The 19,108-nt window shown below is 43.4% G+C and overlaps 1 protein-coding gene across 3 annotated transcripts in view; it reads right to left on the bottom strand.

Annotated features, from left to right (window-relative positions):
• KTI12 (KTI12 chromatin associated homolog) overlaps nt 1–19,108 on the bottom strand; it is a 73,005-nt gene that overhangs the window by 44,820 nt on the left and 9,077 nt on the right. For 2 of the 3 annotated variants that reach the window (XM_056572931.1, XM_056572930.1), the window contains exons 3-4: nt 17,328–17,420; nt 6,865–6,916 (exon numbers count right to left, since the gene is read on the bottom strand). In XM_056572931.1, the coding sequence (XP_056428906.1) occupies nt 6,865–6,916; nt 17,328–17,420 (145 nt within the window). The remainder of the gene's footprint in view (nt 1–6,864; nt 6,917–17,327; nt 17,421–19,108) is intronic. The other variant, XM_056572932.1, reaches the window with a different exon arrangement.

The raw sequence follows: 19,108 nt of genomic DNA, 5'->3' as shown, positions 1-19,108 counted from the left end.
GGTAGCGGCTTATGAAGAGGCTGTCCGCACAGGAACAGCCTCTTAGTTGGAGATCAATCTCCAACTAATGCAATAGCTTAGGCACCCTGATTGAAAACCACAGGTCTTTTGATGGATGCAGCTCATTTATGTTTCAATGGGTGGGGTGGTAGATGTGTGGGAGGGAGGAAAATGGAATTGTGGGATTTGTAGTCAAAAAAATAAAAGTCAAATAGGAAATACCAGTTCCCAAAAAGCTAGCCACAGTGTTATGGTAATCTCATGACATAGCCATTTAGCCCCAAGACAAGTGCAGATCCTTCCCAAGCATGTCCATTACTGCCTGCCAGGTACGTACTAAAATCACCTTATGGTGGATAACCCCTTTAAAGCTTTACAGCTAAAATATTTAAGTATTTTATTTCCCTTTTACTGTTAAAAAAAGGAACTAGTTGTATTACATTTTAAAGGTATTGATAAAAGCATTATCTACAACTTCCACATCCAGTCATTGCAAGCAGGAGGGATCTATGGCACAATCATTGTCAATGGATTTATTAGAGTTCCATATATTCCTCAATAGCACTACTGCTTTCATTTTGCAGGATTTTCACTAAATGAACATTTTGCCATTACTGTATGAAGGACACTGGTAGCTTCAATTTAGATAAAAAATAATACGTGTAAACATGGTTTGCTATGAACTTACTTATGTTCTTACATAGCTAACAAAGCTATATTAAAAGCATTGGAGACATGCATCTGGCCTACATTTGCCATCGCGTTACCATAATAATATTGTTGCATTTAACCAATCCAAAATAGGAGTCCTTTATCTCAAATTACATTGTGATAAAACATTGTGGTTACATGACTACCTTTATCACAGGTATTTTATCTAAAGTCTTTGAACCCCTTAAAGAGGTACTCCGGTGGAAAGCTTTTTTTTTTTCCTTCAAATCAACTGGTGCCAGAAAGTTAAACAGATTTGTAAATTACTTCTATTAAAAAATCTTAATCCTTCCAATACTTACTAGCTGCTGAATACTACAGAGGAAATTTTTTTCTTTTTGGAACACAGAGCTCTCTGCTGACATCATGAGCAAAGTGCTCTCTGCTGACATCTGTCCATTTTAAGAACTGTCTAGAGTAGGAGAAAATCCCAATAGCAAACATATGCTGCTCTGGACAGTTCTTAAAATGGACAGATATCAGCAGAGAGCACTGTGCTCATGATGTCAGCAAAGAGCACTGTGTTCCAAAAAGAAAATAATTTCCGCTGTAGTATTCAGCAGCTAATAAGTACTGGAAGGATTAAGATTTTTTTTATAGAAGTAATTTACAAATCTGTTTAACTTTCTGGCACCAATAAATAAATAAAATAAAAAAAATGAAGAAAAATAAGTTTTCCACCGAAGTACCCCTTTAAGGGCTTAGCCCATTATCACCTTAAGGACGCAGCCAATTTTATTTTTGCGTTTTTTGTTTTTTCCTCCTCGCCTTCTAAAATTCATAACTCTTTTATATAGCCATTCACAGACCCATATGAGGGCTTGTTTTTTGTGTGACCAGTTGTACATCACTCATTTTACCCTAAAATGTATGGTAAACCCAAAAAATATTTATTGTGTAAGGAAATTTAATCGATAATCATAATTTTGCTAATTTGGGGGGTTTCGTTTTCACGCTGTACACCTTACGGTAAAAAACAAAAAACAAACATGTTTTCTTTATTTTCTGGGCCAATCCGATTAAAATTATACCCATGGTTACATACTTTCCTATTATTGTGCTGCTTTTATAAAATCTCAAACTTTTTTTTTTTTTTTTTTACAAAATCAGTATGTTTAAAATTGCCCTATTTTGACCACCTCTAACTTTCTTATTTTTCCGTATTCAGGGATTTGTGAGGGCTAATTTTTTTGTGCCATGATCTGTAGATTGTTTTGATACCAGATGTGCGTATATGTGACTTTTTGATTGCTTTTTATTTAAAAAAAATTTACGTTTACCCTGTTCACCGTAGGGGGATCATTATCATTATATTTTTATAGTTCGGACATTTACGCACGCAACGATACCAAATATGTTTATTATTTATCTTTTTTTATGCTTTTATGTATTAATATGGGGAAAAAAGGTTATAGATTTTTTATGCTTACCCCAAAATTTCTCTCGGAGGATCCATTGGGGGACACAGAACCATGGGTATATGCTCTTGCCGCTAGGAAGCGCTGACACTAGGCAAACAAAAAAAAGGGAGAACGGAGACTTGCCCCACCTGGCCAGTATGGCCAGTTGGAGGGGGCGACAATGAAACTAGGCGAAAGGGACTGCCTCCATGGCAGCTACCATCCGGCCCAAAACCTCCATGCAGAAACGAATTGGAAACAGGGAGGGTCATCGCAGGCGACTGACATCCAGCTGTAGAGAGCGAAGTTTGTCTAAGGGAAGGCGGACACGGGCTGCTGCTGTGTCAGAGAGAGACCCAGAAATATCAGGGACTGGGAAGGGTGACAGATGTGACTTCTTCCAGTTGATCACCCAGCCGAAAGAGGACCGGGTGTGAAGCGTGATGTGAAGACTCTCCAGATTTTGGGACCGGGACGGGGCTTTGTTTAAGAGGTCGTCCAGGCAGGGGAGAACAGAGATCCCCCGGTACTGAAGGATGGCAATTACTGCCACCATGACCTTGGTGAAGATACTGGGAGCCGTGGCTAGACCAAAAGGGAGTGCCACAAACTGAAAATGGGCCGCCGGAACAGCAAATTGAAGGAATCGCGGATGAGCCGGGAAGATAGGGATGTAGAGATAGACCCTGGTCCATGGAAGCCACCATGGACCGGAGAGACTCCATCCGAAAGTGGCAGATACGTAGATGGCAATTGAGTACCTTGAGATCCAGAATGGGGTAAACCAAGCCCTCCTTCTTGGGAACTACAAAGAGGTTCGAGTAGAACCTTGAAAAACGCTCCTCTGGTGGAACGTAAGGTGGTGAACGTAAGGCGGTCTGAAAAGCCGCTGCCAATGAATGGGCCCGCGGAGGACAGGAACGGAAGAAACAGTGATTGGGAATGGAAGTAAATTCAATGCAATAACCCCCTGAAATGATGTCTCACACGCAAGACTTCCATGAAGGACGTGTCTTGAAAGAGGGTGCTTTCCGAGATGGGGGTGCGCCTGTTTGGATGGGCAACCCGATGCAAACGGCCAAAAGGACCAAAAGGAAGTCCCTTTCTGATGGGGGGGGGGGGGGCAGGCAGCAGAGCGACGAGGCTTGTTCTGTGGTAGCAGAGAACTCTTACCTCCCGTAGCTTTGGAAATAATTTCGTCCAGTCGTTTCCCAAAAAGCCGGGAACCAGAGAAAAGTAACTCAGTCAGTAACCTCTTCGAATCCGCACCAGCATCCCACGCCTTCAGCAACATGGAGTGGCAAATCGCAATGAAGTTAGCCGAGACAAGGGCCGCGCAGCGAGCGGACTCCAAAGCTGTTGAGCAGAGAAAATCACCAGCCTGAGAGATCTGGTGTGCCATGTCCGCCAGTTGCTCCCTGGTATCACCAGAAAGGATACCTGGTGAAGCTGTGAAGCCCAATTCGACACTGCCTTGGCCACCCAGGCGGAAGCAAAGGTGGGAAGCAATGAGGACCCAGCCACCTCAAAGGTGGACTTCGCCAAATTCTCAATTTTTTTGTCTGCAGGATCCTTAAGTGACGCTGCTTCTGCCAGAGGCAGAGTAGTGGACTTGGATAGGCGAGAGACCGGCGGATCACCGTAGGTGGCACTGTCCATTTGGAAACCAAGTCCTGAGGAAAGGGAAATTGGGCTTTAACCCTCTTTTTTCCCTGTAACTTTCTTACCGGGTTTTTCCCAAGCAGCGTCCAGTAAGGTGCCAAATTCCACATGAGAGCTGAAAGCCTTGAGAGCACGCCGAGAGCGTCTAAAGGAGACTACTGGATCAGGATCCGAAGTTCTGGGGTCCTCCATCTTAATAGTGTCCTGGATGGCTGACACTAAACTGTCTACCATTTCGGATTTTGATGAGTAGTCCTCATGATCCGAAGCATAATCTGATTCGTCGTCTGCTGCTCCTCTTGGGCCCATGGAGCGGGAATGCCGCCTGTGAGCCGGAGAGGAAGAGCGAGACCGGCGAGAAGAGGGGCCACTCCGGTTGTGCTCTAGTGAAGAGCCAGAGGTAACCACCTTAGAGCACTTGGAAGCATGGAGGAATAGAGGGTCAGGGGACACGGAGCACGAATCCCGCAGAGAAGACCAAGGCGGAGGCCACTGATTTGGAGACCCTAGCCAATTCAGAGATCAACTGAGTAAGGGAAGATACCCACTCTGGAGGCGGGACGGGCCCCACGCATTCCAACGGGACATTAGAAGCTACTGAAACTGTCGGCAAGACCAGCTTGGAGGAGCAGGTGGAACAGGAGGATTCAGTAGAACTCCCAGGGATTTTTGACTTACAGCCCACACATGTATAGTAGGTGACCAGTGCCGTAGTTGGTCTGGGGGAGGGGTTGTCTGTCTGGGTTTGGACATAGCTGGTAGCCCAATAGACAGTAAAGAAAAAATTGGAGCAATCTCACCAGGTCTGTATCCCGCTGCAGAATCTGAGAGAGAGAGGAGCACGCTCGCTGGGAGATTATAGGGCACCTGCAGCGGTGGGCGGAGCTTCGCCACATGTGGAGAGAAGCTCCGACACTGCCGCAGACAAGAAAGGTGCCGGCCGCACAAGTCAGAAGTGGCCGGCATCTATATGACAGGGATGCCGGCTGCGCGTGGCTCCCGAAAACTAAACTAAACTCTCCCACCGGCCACGCGAACGCAGCGCAGCTTCAAGAGCTGCTGCGGTGTATAGAACATAAGTAGTGCCAGGGCGAGAGAAAAGGGGAGACAGAACTGTCCCGCAATCCCCAAAGCCCCGGCACAGAGTAAGTAAAACAGGCCATAAAATAGGACTAACACCGCAACTGCCTGTTATCCTAATATCATGTAACTCCAGCACAGAAGTTATCCCTGGCCACCCTAGACAGAATAAAAAGGAGAGAAGTCGTGTCCTTTCACATAAGGGGCTCCATAGGATAGTGGTGGAGGAGGAGGGGGGCGGGGGTCATACTTACCCTGTACCCGCTATGCTCACCTGAAGATGTCTTCAGCCAGTCTTATAGATACCTGCATCACGTCATGCTGCTACAGTCCAAGACGAGCAGGGAAAATAGGGGGACCTGGACCCAAGGTGCTTACCCCAGGGTGCTGGCCATTGGCGGGAAGGGGTTAATAGGGCATTTGTATTATGTCCCGTGCCCCTGAGCTGCATATGGGGGAACAAGTAGCGCCATGCTCCTGAACCCCCACCTGAAAACAGAAAATAAAAAAGGATAAAAGAACCTAAAACAGGCCCTAACTGTGAAAAAAATAAAAAAAAATAGGCCTAGGCCTAGAGAGAACTCCAGACTTATGACTTGCCTCCTAGGACACTAAGCTAAAACTGTATCAGCGCGATCGCTAATGTCCGCCATTACCGGCAGGCCCGCAGCTTCTGATAGCCACCGGAACCCGCCAGGAATGAAGCGAGTGCATCTCCTGCGCTCATATCACAGCCACGCCGTAAATGTATGGTGCTGTGCGCTAAGAGGTACTATGTACATTTACAGCGCATGTCCTTAAAGGGGTAGTCCAGTGGTGAAAAACTTATCCCCTATCCTAAGGATAGGGGATAAGTTTGAGATCGCGGGGGGTCCGACCGCTGGGGCCCCCTGCGATCTCTCTGTACGGGGCCCCGGCTCTCCGCCGAGATAGCGGGTGTCGACCCCCGCACGAGGCGGCGGCCGACACGCCCCCTCAATACATCTCTATGGCAGAGCCGGAGATTGCCGAAGGCAGCGCTTCGGCTCTGCCATAGAGTTGTATTGAGGGGGCGTGTCGGCCGCCGCCTCGTGCGGAGGTCGACACGCCCCCTTCCCGCGGGCTGTCGGGGCTCCGTACAGGAGATCGCAGGGGGCCCCAGCGGTCGGACCCCCCGCGATCTGCAACTTATCCCCTATCCGTCCAAACGCTGCTGGCTGATACTTCAGGAACATATCTAACACCTCTGTGTAATAAGACTGCCGGTGGATCACTCCATTGCTCCACTAAATTTTGGGCTAAAATCCATCACTCCTGTAAAACTGAAAGCCATGACACCAGTTTGAACTTATTTTTCATATTGCTTAAATGCCCAGATAAAATAGAAAAAAAGGCAGATAGATAATGTACAGGAATCCATTTTTACAAACACATAATCTATATTTAAACGCTTTTAAATATATGTAAAAAAAAACAAAAATACATAGAGAAAAACCATGGAAATAATTATTAAAGGGGTACTCCGGTGGAAACTTTTTTTTTTTTTTTTTTAAATGAACTGATGCCAGAAGGTTAAACAGATTTGTAAATTACCTCTATAAAAAAAAAAAAAAAATCATAATCCTTCCAGTACCTATTAGCGGCTGTATACTACAGAGGAAATTCTTTTCTTTTTGGATTTCTTTTCTGTTACGACCACAGTGCTCTCTGCTGACCATGTCAGGAACTGTCCAGAGTGGCATATGTTTGCGATGGGGATTGTCTCCTGCACTGGACAGTTCCTGACATGGACACGGGTGTCAGCAAAGAGAACTGTGGTCAGACAGAAAAGAAATCCAAAAAGAAAATAATTTCCTCTGTAGTATACAGTGGCTAATAAGTACTGGAAAGATTAAGATTTTGTAATAGAGGTAATTTACAAATCTGTTTAACTTTCTGGCATCAGTTGATTTAAAAAAAATAAAAAAAAGTTTTCCACTGGAGTACCCCTTTAAGGAACACTCCCTTTATTATTATTAATATTCAACTTCACCTTTCAACTTCAGCCCTTAAAGCTCCACGTAGATCCTTTTCTTTTCGTGAATCTGTAATACAAATATTTAATTCTTTTTACATCATATTAGCATCACAATTGTTAAACTGTGAAAGGGAATATTGCACAGAAAATTAAATTATGTTCACACGGAGAAAACCGGCACCTAGGTGTAGCGGCTTTCTCTGAGTTGCTGTCAGTATGGGGGACAGCCCTGAAGCTCCCAATGATTTCAGTGGGACCTTTAGAGCATATGTGCATGGACAGTAAGTTGCGTCACTCTTTCGTGGGGCTCCCCGTCGCCCATTAAAATCAATGCAGCATGCTTTATTTAACCCTTTCATGACCCAGCTAATTTTTTTTTCTGGCTCACATTTTTTTGCGTCCTTACCTTCTAAGACCCATAACTTTTTTATTTTTGACTGACAAAGTTGTATTAGGGCTTATTTTCTGTGTGGTGAGTTGTCCTTTCCACTGCAGGGGTGTGGAAATTTAATAAAAAACTATTTGTCCACGGGACTAAAATGGAGCAAAATCTACTTGTCCCTCATGACGTTCCACTTATCCTGGAAAATTTTCGCTTTTACACTCTAATTTTTTCCTCCTCGCCCTATAACAGCTATAACTACCTACTATAATGATACCTTTACATTTTTCAATAACATTCTGCAGGTTCAGGGTACAGGTCAGTCACAGGGGCCCCGGTCCTGGGTCCAACATGGTAGATAAGAAAAGGAAGGTGACTGTAGCACACCAGCGTATCCAGTTAAAAAGTTGTAGCTTTATGCCATAGATACAAGGACTACGTTTCTGTGGTCTCACACCACCATTGTCAAGTCCATGTGTGTGTATGTGTGTGTGTGTATATGTATGTATGTATGTATGTATGTATGTATGTATGTATGTATGTATATAATATATATATATATATATATATATATATATATATATATATATATATATATATATATATATATATATTCGGTGAAGTGAAATTGAGATAGTAAAAGAAAATTTAGCTAATTTGGTGGTTTTCGTTTCTACGCCATTTACCTTGTGGTTGAGCTAACATGTAATTTTGATACTTTAGGCTGCCTGATTACAGCAATACCAGATTTCTATAGTTTCCATTATGTTTTACTAATAAAAAAAAAAAATACTGAACTTTTTTTAATTGCCATTTTTTGACCCCTGTAACTTTTTTTTTTATTTTTTTCGCATACCAGGCTGTATGAGGGCTATTTTTTGTGTCATAATCTGTTTTTTGTATCGGTACCATTTTGGTATTGATCTGACTTTAAAAAAAAAAAAAAAAAAAAAAAAAAAAAAAAAAAAAAATCGCTTTTTAAATACTTTCTGGGATATTATAAAAATTGCAATTCTGTGGTTTGGAATTTTTTTTTACATTTACGTCATTTACCAAATGGGATACATAATGTTATATTTTAATAGTTCTTACAATTACGCACGCAGCGATAATAAATATGTTTTTTATTATTATTATTATTATTATGTTTACATGTTTTTATATAGGAAAAGGGGGTGATTTGAACTTTTAACATGGAAGGGGTTAATGTGTGTCTTAAAAAAAAAAAAAAAAAAAATTTAATAACATGATCCACCCCTCTAGCCCACCAGGGAGAATTCACATGTCCCTTTAGATGTCACTGTCAGCTTTGACAGCTGCAATCTAAAGGGTGAATAGACAGCCGCGGCGATTGCCACATGCTGGCTATTAGCGAGAACAGCTGGGGGCTGCAGAGTACGGAGCGGGCACGAGTCGGGAGCACTGATACATTGTATGATAAAAAAAAAAAAGTGTATAACAAAGTCAGATAAAAATTATATGTAGGGCAAAAAAAAAAATATGGAATTGCACAATTTTGTATGGCAATTTTTTGGGAGTTCAATATACGGTAAATCTGACATGCTATCTTTATTCTATAGGTCAGTACAATTCCAATGATACCAAACTTGAATAACTTTTGTTTCGTTTTATAGTTAAAAAAAATGTAAACATTGAAAAATAAAAAATACCGTATTTATCGGCGTATAACACATTTTTTTAGGCTAACATTTTTAGCCTAAAGTCTATCTGCGTGTTATAAGTCGATAAGGTGCTGCAGTTCAATTACTTAAAGCGGGCGCTTTAAATCAATGAACTGCAGCGGCTTTTGCAGGTCCAGAGACCTGCCGTCGCTGCCCGCTTCTCTCCCCCTGCCTTTCCTGTGGTCTAGAGCCCTGCTGCCGCCGCTTCTCTCCCCCTGGCTATCGGCGCCGCTGCCCCATTGCCTCCCCCATCCCCGGTTTTATAATTACTTGTTGCCGGGATCAGGTCCGTGCTGCTTCTGGCTCCGGTGTGGCGTCTTCTGCGTCGTTGCTATGTGCTGCGAGGCGTAATGACGAGTTGCGTCACGTTGAAGACGTCACTCGTCATTGCGCCTCGCAGCGCATAGCAACGACACAGGAGACGCCACACCGGAGCCAGAAGCAGCACGGACCCGACGCCGGCAACAGGTAATTATAAAACCAGGGATGGGGGAAGCAATGGGGCAGCAGAGCCAATAGCGAGGGGGAGAGAAGCGGCGGTGGCAGCAGGGCTCCAGACCCCAGGAAAGGCAGGGGGAGAGAAGCGGGAAGCGACGGCCTCTCTCCCCCTGCCTTTCCTGGGGGCTTCTGCGGGGTCAGAAACAGTGTATCGGGGTATACACATGCACACACACGCACCCTCATTTTACCAAGGATATTTAGGTAAAAAACTTTTACCAAAATATCCTTGGTAAAATGAGTGTGCATGTTATAGGCCGGTGCGTGGTATACCCCGATAAATACGGTAAAACTTCCCACCCCTATAACTTTTTTTTATTTTCCACTATGGAGCTGTGTTAGGGTTTGCTGTAGTTTTTAACGGTACCACTTTTGTGTAGTTCTGGCTTTTTGATCAGTTTTTATCACATTTCTTTGGGATGTAATGTAATAAAAAAATCAGCAATTTTGGGGTTCGGAATTTCTTTGCATTTACGCCGTTCACAGGATCAGAAACATAATTTAATAGTTCGGACCATCACACATGCGGCAATACCAATACCTGCGGGCCCCCGTCCTGTCCGCCCACCCAACCCATGACTGTATACAGTCATGGCCATAAATGTTGGCACCCCTGATATTTTTCGAGAAAATGAAGTATTTCTCACAGAAAAGGATTGCAGTAACACATGTTTTGCTATACACATGTTTATTCCCTTTGTGTGTATTGGAACTAAACCAAAAAAAGGAAGGAAAAAATGCAAATTGGACGCAATGTCACACCAAACTCCAAAAATGGGCTGGACAAAATTATTGGCACCCTTGACTTAATATTTGGTTGCACACCTTTTGGAAAAAATAACTGAAATCAGTCGCTTCCTATAACCATCAATAAGCTTCTTACACCTCTCAGCCGGAATGTTGGACCACCCTTCCTTTGCAAACTGCTCCAGGTCTCTCTTATTGGAAGGGCGCCTTTTCCCAACAGCAATTTTAAAATCTCTCCACAAGTGTTCAATGGGATTTAGATCTGGACTCATTGCTGGCCACTTCAGAACTCTCCAGCGCTTTGTTGCCATCCATTTCTGGGTGCTTTTTGACATATGTTTGGGGTCATTGTCCTGCTGGATTTTTCCCACAATTTTGAAAGGATGCCAAGAATTCTGTCCAGACCATTTTTGGAGTTTGGTGTGACATTATATCCAATTTGCCTTTTTTCCTCCCTTTTTTGGTTTAGTTCCAATACACACAAAGGAAATAAACATGTGTATAGCAAAACATGTGTTCCTGCAATCCTTTTCTGTGAGAAATACTTCATTTTCTTGAAAAATTTCAGGGGTGCCAACATTTACGGCCATATCTCTATGTCATTAGTTGGGAAAGGGTTAAATATGCATCGCATGGTTACTCACGCACAGCTCAGCACAGTAACGGCATCAAACACAACAAATGTTCTGACAATGTGAACTACCTACCACTATTTTTTTATTTTATTTTTTTAAGATACAAAGGTTTTCTGTCTAATGTCATTGTCTAGATTTAATGGAAGCTTTCCATTATTTTTATATGAAGTATATTTACACCACCTACAGTGGGGAAAACAAGTTTTTAGTCAGCCACAAGTTCTCCCTCTTAAAAAGATGAGAGGCGCCTGTAATTTTCATTATAGGTATACCTCAACTATGAGAGACATTATGAGAAAAAAATCCATAAAGGGTCAAACGTTTTCATATACAAATGCCGGCTCACCGCTAGAAATGACAAGTAAAGCAGTGCAGGGAGGCTCGCGCTGATGCTCCTAATAGCTTACGTCATTCATAGCGGTGAGCCGGCATTTGTATATGTATGATGTGAGGGTCAGACATATATCCATATGTCTGACCCCCACAGCATGATATGCAGCTGCTGTCCGCTATGAATGACAAACTCTTAGCAGCGTGAGCGAGCAGCAGCCTTCCGCTCCCCCGCTAATAGAGTTTTCATTCATTGGCAACCAGGGGAGGGAGAAAATATGAATATTAATATGCGCAGCTGGGGGGGGGGGGTCAGTATATATATATGTGTGTGTGTATATATATATATATATATATATATATGCGCAGTGGGGGTCAGGATATGTGCAGCGGGGGTCAGTATAGATATATAATAGCGCTGGGGGGGGGGGGGCAGTACATTTATTCAAGCACAGCGGGCACTAAGTTTGATATAGCGCAGCAGGGGGAAAGATATATAGAAACGCTGGAGGGGCCAGATATGTACCCCCCCAGCGATTCTATACATCTTTGCCCACCACAGCGCTTCTATATTAAAACCTCTGCCAGGCGCCCTGATTGGCTCCTCTGTCCCGGCTATTCAGGGCTCTTGGTGGGGAATTTAAAAATGAAAGTTTACTGTACATTGCAGGAGATCGGAACATGCCGCCCGCTCCCCTGCTTAGTAACATCTGATCGGATCGGGTCTCAGAAGTGAGACCCGGTGCGATCAATCCCTCAGCTCCTCTACTACTACCCCCCCCCCCCCCCCAACATGGAACAGACCCTGTTCCATGCTGCGGGTAGCAGGATTTACTCCGTTTTGAGGAATTTACCGACAGCTCTGAGCAGACTGTTTTCTGTGAAGCAAAACTCACAGGCTTTCCTGTGAGTTTTCTTCACACTCGGAGAGTTTTTTCTCTTTTTGTCGGGAACACGCCCCTTTTGTCGGGAAAAACGCCCCTTTTGTTTTTTCACTCTGAGTGATTTTGATTTTGTCGGGTTGTGCGCCAGATTCTGGCGCAAATTCTGGCGCAGATGAGTTGAGTTTTTACCAAAAAGTTCTACTTTGGTTTCATCTGACCATATACTCTTCTGGATCACCCAAATGCTCTCTAGCAAACTTCAGATGGGCCCGGACATGTACTGGCTTAAGCGGGGGGACACGTCTGGTACTGCATGATTTGAGTCCCTGGCGGCATAGTGTGTTACTTTGGTCCCAGCTCTCTGCAGGTCATTCACTAGTTCCCCCTCGTGTGGTTCTGGGATTTTTGCTCACCGTTCTTGTGATCATTTTAACACCACGGGCTGAGATCTTGCGTGGAGCCCCAGATCGAGGGAGATTATCAGTGGTCTTGTATGTCTTCCATTTTCTAATAATTGCTCCCACAGTTGATTTCTTCGCACCAAGATGCTTGCCTATTGCAGATTCAGTCTTCCCAGCCTGGTGCAGGTCTACAATTTTGTTTCTGGTGTCCTTCGACAGCTCTTTGGTCTTGGCCATAGTGGAGTTTGGAGTGTGACTGAGGTTGTGGACAGGTGTCTTTTATGCTGATAAGTTCAAACAGGTGCCATTAATATGGGTAAGGCTACGTTTACACGGCCATTGTCCCACGTTCATATTTTCTACGTTATTGCCTCCTAAACAGACCATTCTAGTAATGGATGCAAACTGATGCAAAGAGATGCCACTTAGTGGCATCCGTTTGAATCAGTTTTACATTCATTAGTATCAGCCGCCTGCAGACTCCCGCAGCTGGGACTACTACTACTCCCATCATAGAACAGACTCCTTTTCATGATGGGAGTAGTAGTTCCCTGGCTGCGGGATCTGCAGGCGGCTGGGCAGGCTTCAATATTGTTTGTACTACTACCTCCATTATGGAAGAGAGTCTTTTCCTTGTTGGGGGTAGTAGTAGAGGGGATGTGGGATTGATAGCACCGGGTCTCACTTCTGAGAACTGATGCGATCAGCAGTTATAAAGCTGGGGAGTGGGCAGCATGCTTCGCTCCCCTGCGATGTATATACTGTGTAAACTTTCATTTTGAAATCCCCCACAGGGAGCCCTGAATGGCCGCCACCGAGGAGCCATTCAGGGCTCCCGGCGGGGTTTTTAAACTACTACTGTGACCCCCAAATTTATAACCCCATGCATATTTATAATAATTTATTGGCCCCAGTGTACATATCCTTATTCCCTCCGGTGTCCTTATCCCCCCCCCCCCCCCCATGCTGCCTGCTTCATAGCTGCTGATCGCATCAGGTCTCCAAAGTGAGACCAATTGCGATCAGTCCCTCAGCCCCTGTACTACTACCCCCAACATGGAACAGACTCTGTTCCATGAAGAGGGTAGTAGTACAAACACTAATGTAGCCTCCCCAGACTCCCGCAGCTGGTGGAACTACTACTCCCATCATGGGAATAAGTCTGTTCCATGATGGGAGTAGTAGTAGTCCATCAGCACTGCAGGAGTCTGCTGATGTCACCTCTGCTCATGCTCAGAAGTAATAACGATTCAAAAACAGATATTATTATAGATTCATCTGTTTGCCATAGACTTCAATGTTAAATTTATAATATCTGTTTCTATTCGGTTATTTTTAATAGGAGAAAAAAAATACTGACGTCTTTTCTCCCATCAAAAATAACGGAACAAGAAGCAAACGGGTGATAGACAAACGGATTGCAGAATGGGCATTTATTAATGGAGGCAGAAAGCTGTGTGAACGAGACTTAAGGAGTGGAGAACAGCGGAGACTTTTAAAGAAGTTACAGGTCTGTGAGAGCCAGAAATCTTGCTTGTTTGTAGGTGACCAAATACTTATTTTCCACCATAATTTGCTAATAAATTCTTTAAAAATCAGACAATGTGATTTTAAAGATTTTTTTTTCTCTGTCTCTCATAGTTGAGGTATACCTATGATGAACATTACAGGCCTCTCTCATCTTTTTAAGTGGGAGAACTTGCACAATGGGTGGCTGACTAAATACTTTTTTGCCCCACTGTATACACAATGAACATGTCCTGGGAACAGCCAATACTACTTGTACAGACAGCAGTCAGTAACACGGGTTTTCATGCTTTTCACCTGCATTAACAACATTTCACACTCACCAGGTCTCCTAGCAACTACATTTACCCAACTGCTCGCTCTCACTGATACAGTAAGGACTCTGCACTGGTACAGTAGGGTATACTGTATCCAAAAAAAGAAGCTAGTCTCTTATGTTAGATTTGCTTCTGTAAATGTTCTCCACTTCAGAAGTTGTTAATTATCTAATAGCTAAAAGAAAACCAACTTAAAAGCTGCATATACAACGCTATATACTTACATACATACACACAAATATACAGGGAGGGGTAACAATATCTTCAGGGGAGCTACTACTATCTACAGGGGACTGCTGTTATCTACTGTCCACAAGGGACTTCTACTACTCACGGGGGTTAATACTATCTACAGGGTGGCTGCTACTACCTACAGGAGGGCTGGTACTACCTCTAGCTTTAGACAAAGCACTGCATGCGCTGAACTCGGGATTAAAGGAGTACTCCGAGATACAAATATGAATCCCCTATTTTCCATATAGGGCCCTTACACTTCTCCTTACTAGGGCGTGTCGGCCACTGCAGAAAGTGACGGCCGACACGCCCCCTCAATGCAGCTCTATGGGAGAGTACTCATGCTGCCCCCACTCTCATCCCACCCTCTCCTGCATGATTGAGTCTGAGTGCTGGGTTTTGCATGAATTTCCTGGCACTCAGAGTCAGTCAAGAAGGAAAAGCTGGGACAGTATGACTATACAAGCTATGGCTCTGCCTCCAGGCTATTAATTTTTTTTTTTTTTTTTTAACAAATCCGAAGAAGCTTCTATTTGGGCACTGTACCCTTTGTCTAAAAAGCTACTGTGGAGGGCAGATAACACTTAACCCCTTAAAGGAAATCTGTCATCAGAATCACCCGCACTAAACCTGTTACACAGGCTTGTAGTGCGGGTGATCCTGATTAAAACGCTTCTTACCTGGTTAAAAATGGTTCAGCGCTTCTTAAGATATCTATATTTTTAGTTTTCTGTTATTCCCTGGCTTGGGACTCAGTGGGAGGTCTTATCATCTGGGACTCGGCTATACGTCATTCTAGCTGGGCGGAGCGGCCGCCCGGCTCATGAATATTCATGAACTTATCCTCGTGGTCTAACTCCTTTTTCTAGGTCTGGTGGGGAGGGCCACGCATGCGCCGCGTTCCGTACACCCGGAAGCGGCGTTCTCCCCCCGGCTTCACTCGAGCTGTGGCCCAATACAAGTTAGAAGACGGGCTGCATAAGTGAAAAGCTTGTTCCTTAAGTTTGTGAATAAAAACACCCTCCGTCCCTCCCTTCCTCCCACCCCTGGCTTTTCACTCATGCAGCCCGTCTTCTTACTTGTATAGGGCCGCAGCTCGAGTGAAGCCGGGGGGAGAACACCACTTCCGGGTGTACGGAACGCGGCACATGCGCGGCCCTCCCCACCAGACCTAGAAAAAGGAGTTAGACCACGAGGATAAGTTCATGAATATTCATGAGCCGGGCGGCAGCTCCGCCCAGCTAGAATGACGTGTGGCCGAGTCCCAGATGATAACACCTCCCACTGAGTCCCAAGCCAGGGAATAACAAAACTAAAAATATAGATATCTGAAGAACCGCTGAACCATTTTTAACCAGGTAAGAAGCGTTTTAATCAGAATCACCCGCACTACAAGCCTGTGTAACAGGTTTAGTGCGGGTGATTCTGATGACAGATTTCCTTTAACGACCGCGAACGTAAACTTACGCTTGTGGCCAGCTCCCGTTATGTGAAGCACGCTCAGGAGCTGAGCACGCTTCATACCCGGTTCCCGGTTGCTATCAGCAGCCAGGACCCGCAGCTAATACCAGACATCGCCGATCAGGCTGATGACCGGTATTAACCCTATAGATGCTGCGATCAAAGTTGACCGCAGCATCTAAAATGGGAGAAAATCGTTGCCGGTTAGCTGAGTGAGCTGTTCGTGAAATCGCGGCATCCCGAACAGCTGAGTGGACAACGAGAGGCTTCTTAACTTGTCTCCCACCATCCAATCGTCACTCTGCTGCTCTGTGCCTGAGATGCAGGCTGGAGCAGCAGAGAACCAATAACACTGATCAATGTAAAGCCATAGCATTGCATTGATCAGTGTCTGCAAACAAGGTATTGTAAATTACTTCTATTAAAAAAATCTTAATCCTTCCAATAGTTATTAGCTTCTGAAGTAGAGTTGTTGTTTTCTGTCTAACTGCTCTCTGATGACTCGCGTCCCGGGAGCTGTGCAGTTCCTATGGGGATATTTTCCCATCATGCACAGCTCCCGGGACGTGACATCATCACTTAGACAGAAAACTTCAGAAGCTAATAACTATTGGAAGGTTTAAGATTTTTTAATAGAAGTAATTTACAAATCTGTTTAACTTTCCGGAGCCAGTTGATATATATAAAAAAAGAGGTTGTGCCTGGAATACCCCTTTAATGGAATACACGTAAAAAAAAATTCCAAAGTCCAAAATTGCGTATTATTGGTCACTTTGTATACCCTAAAAAAAAAAAAAAAAATGTATAAAAGGCGATCAAAAAGTCCAATCAAAACGAAAACGGTACAGATAAAAACTTCAGATCATGGCGCAAGAAATTAGGCCTCATATATCCCCGTAAGCGGAAAAATAAAAAAAAGTTATAGGGGGTCAGAAGACGACAATTTTACACATACTAATTTTGGTGCATGTAGTTATAATTTTTTTAAAGTAGTAAAATAAAATAAAACCTAAATAAATTAGGCATCCTTGTAACTGTATGGACCTTACAGAATAAAGATATGGTGCAAATTTTACTGCATAGAATTGGAAGCCCCCAAAAGTTACAACATGGCGTTTTGTCTTTTTTTCAATTTTGCCCCACAAATATTTTTTTTCTGGTTTCGCCGTAAATTTTGTGGAGAAATGATTGATTATAAAGTACAATTGGTGGCGCAAAAAATAAGCCCTCATATGGGTCTATAGGTGCAAACTTGATGATCAGGAAGAAACCCTGCGTCCTTAAAGGGGTTCTCCGATGCTAATACATCTTATCCCCTACCCAAAGGATAGGGGATAAGATGTATAAGCACCGGAGAACCCCTTTAAGGGGTTAAGGTACCTGGCAGGTTCCCTTGGCAACTGTACAGGATGGGCTGACAAGATCGCAGATCTGGTGTACTGTACAGTCCTATGTCTCCGATGCGGCAAAGTTCTGTTGGAGACAAAGCTCTATTTTAGTGCTCAAAAAGATTTCTTTTGCAGCCAAGGAAAAAAAATTGTCATACGGAATAATGTACCTCATACTATAAATGATAAAGAACATTAGAAGTCATCATGGAGCTCCATGATCTGCTCCCAGCTTTAGGCATTATGCTTTCATGGTCACAGAAATCCTCAGTGACTTCTAATATTCTTATCATTTATATTTTATTGTGCTTGTGTAAGTGTTTTGGTGTTCGCTCTGATATCGCCACCAGGTTTTTAGATATGGTCCCCAGATCTTCATTGTGCTGCAGAGCTAAGGAACCTGACTCATCTGTCATATCTGTGCCCCTGGTGACATCACAGTCAGCACCATGAACCAATGCGCAGAGCAGTGAACCTGAATTGACTTGACAGCTCTATTCCAAAAATATATCTATGGTAGATCTACCATTGGGGAGTGGAACTAGCACATAATCCCGCCTCCAGCAAATAAAGCATGAAGACAATACCACAAAGAAAACTAATTCCAAACCTATATACAGAGTTCAACAGAAGAAATATATTGGCAAATAATGGGTTCTTTACCTTTATGTGAATGGAGCACATGAAATGATGTAACCTAATGTATGTATGTGCATATAGCAACCAAATTGCTTCACCTTTTATTATTTTAACCCCTTAAGGACTCAGCCCATTTGAGCCTTGAGCCAACTCTGACAATTTTATTTTAACATTTTCGGTTTTTCCTCCTCGCCTTAAAAAAATCATAACTATATATTATTTTCATCCACAGACTAGTATGAGTTCTTGTTTTTTGAGCAACCAGTTGTCCGTTGTAATGCCATCACTAACTTTACCATAAAATGTATGGCGCAACCAAAGAAATACTATTTGTGTGGGGAAATTAAAAAGAAAACCGCAATTTTGCTAATTTTGGAAGGTGTCCTTTTCACACCGTACAATTAACGGTAAAAATGACATGTGTTCTTTATTCTTTGGGCCAATACGATTAAAATGATACTTGTGATAACATACTTTTCTATTACTGTTGTGCTTAAAAAAAATTGTAAACTTTTTAACCAAATTAGTACTTTTAAAATCCCCCTATTTTGAAGACCTATAACTTTCTCATTTTTCCGTACCGGCGGTATGAGGGCACATTTTTTGCACCGTGATCTGTACTTTTTATTGATACCATATTTGCTTACCGTATATAGGGATCTCCCGATACCATTTTTTTAAGACCGAGTACCGATACTTTAAAGAAGATATCCCATGCAGCAAAGAAAAAAAAAAAATACCTAGCCATTCCATAGTATATTCACCTACCACCTCTCTGACATGTTTGTGATTTTTTTTCCGCCCCCCATTCACCAGCTATTCAGCTCATAAATTGCAGTTACTTCCTGGTTATGGTGGCTCTGCCTGTTATCTCAAAGACTACATTTCCCTGCATGCACTGCTCACATTTCCTGCTCTCAGCTGCCTGAGCAGAGAACTTGTTACCTCCCCTAACTTATGTTAGCCACTCCCACATAACACTGAGCTCCAATCATAGCCCTATACAGCAGGGTGGCCACGAGGAAACAAAATGTAATCTCAGTGCTCAGAGAGAGGGACCCTGGAGTTGAAGCTGCAGTTTTACACTGTAAAATCACTCCCTCCCCCTCCTCCTCTCAATGAAACAGCTTTACA

Source organism: Hyla sarda, chromosome 4 (assembly GCF_029499605.1).
Source record: "Hyla sarda isolate aHylSar1 chromosome 4, aHylSar1.hap1, whole genome shotgun sequence".
In the NCBI taxonomy this organism is placed as follows: Eukaryota; Metazoa; Chordata; class Amphibia; order Anura; family Hylidae; genus Hyla; species Hyla sarda.
Note: the sequence above shows the minus strand (reverse complement) of the source record. Positions and strands in the feature narration are given on the sequence as shown.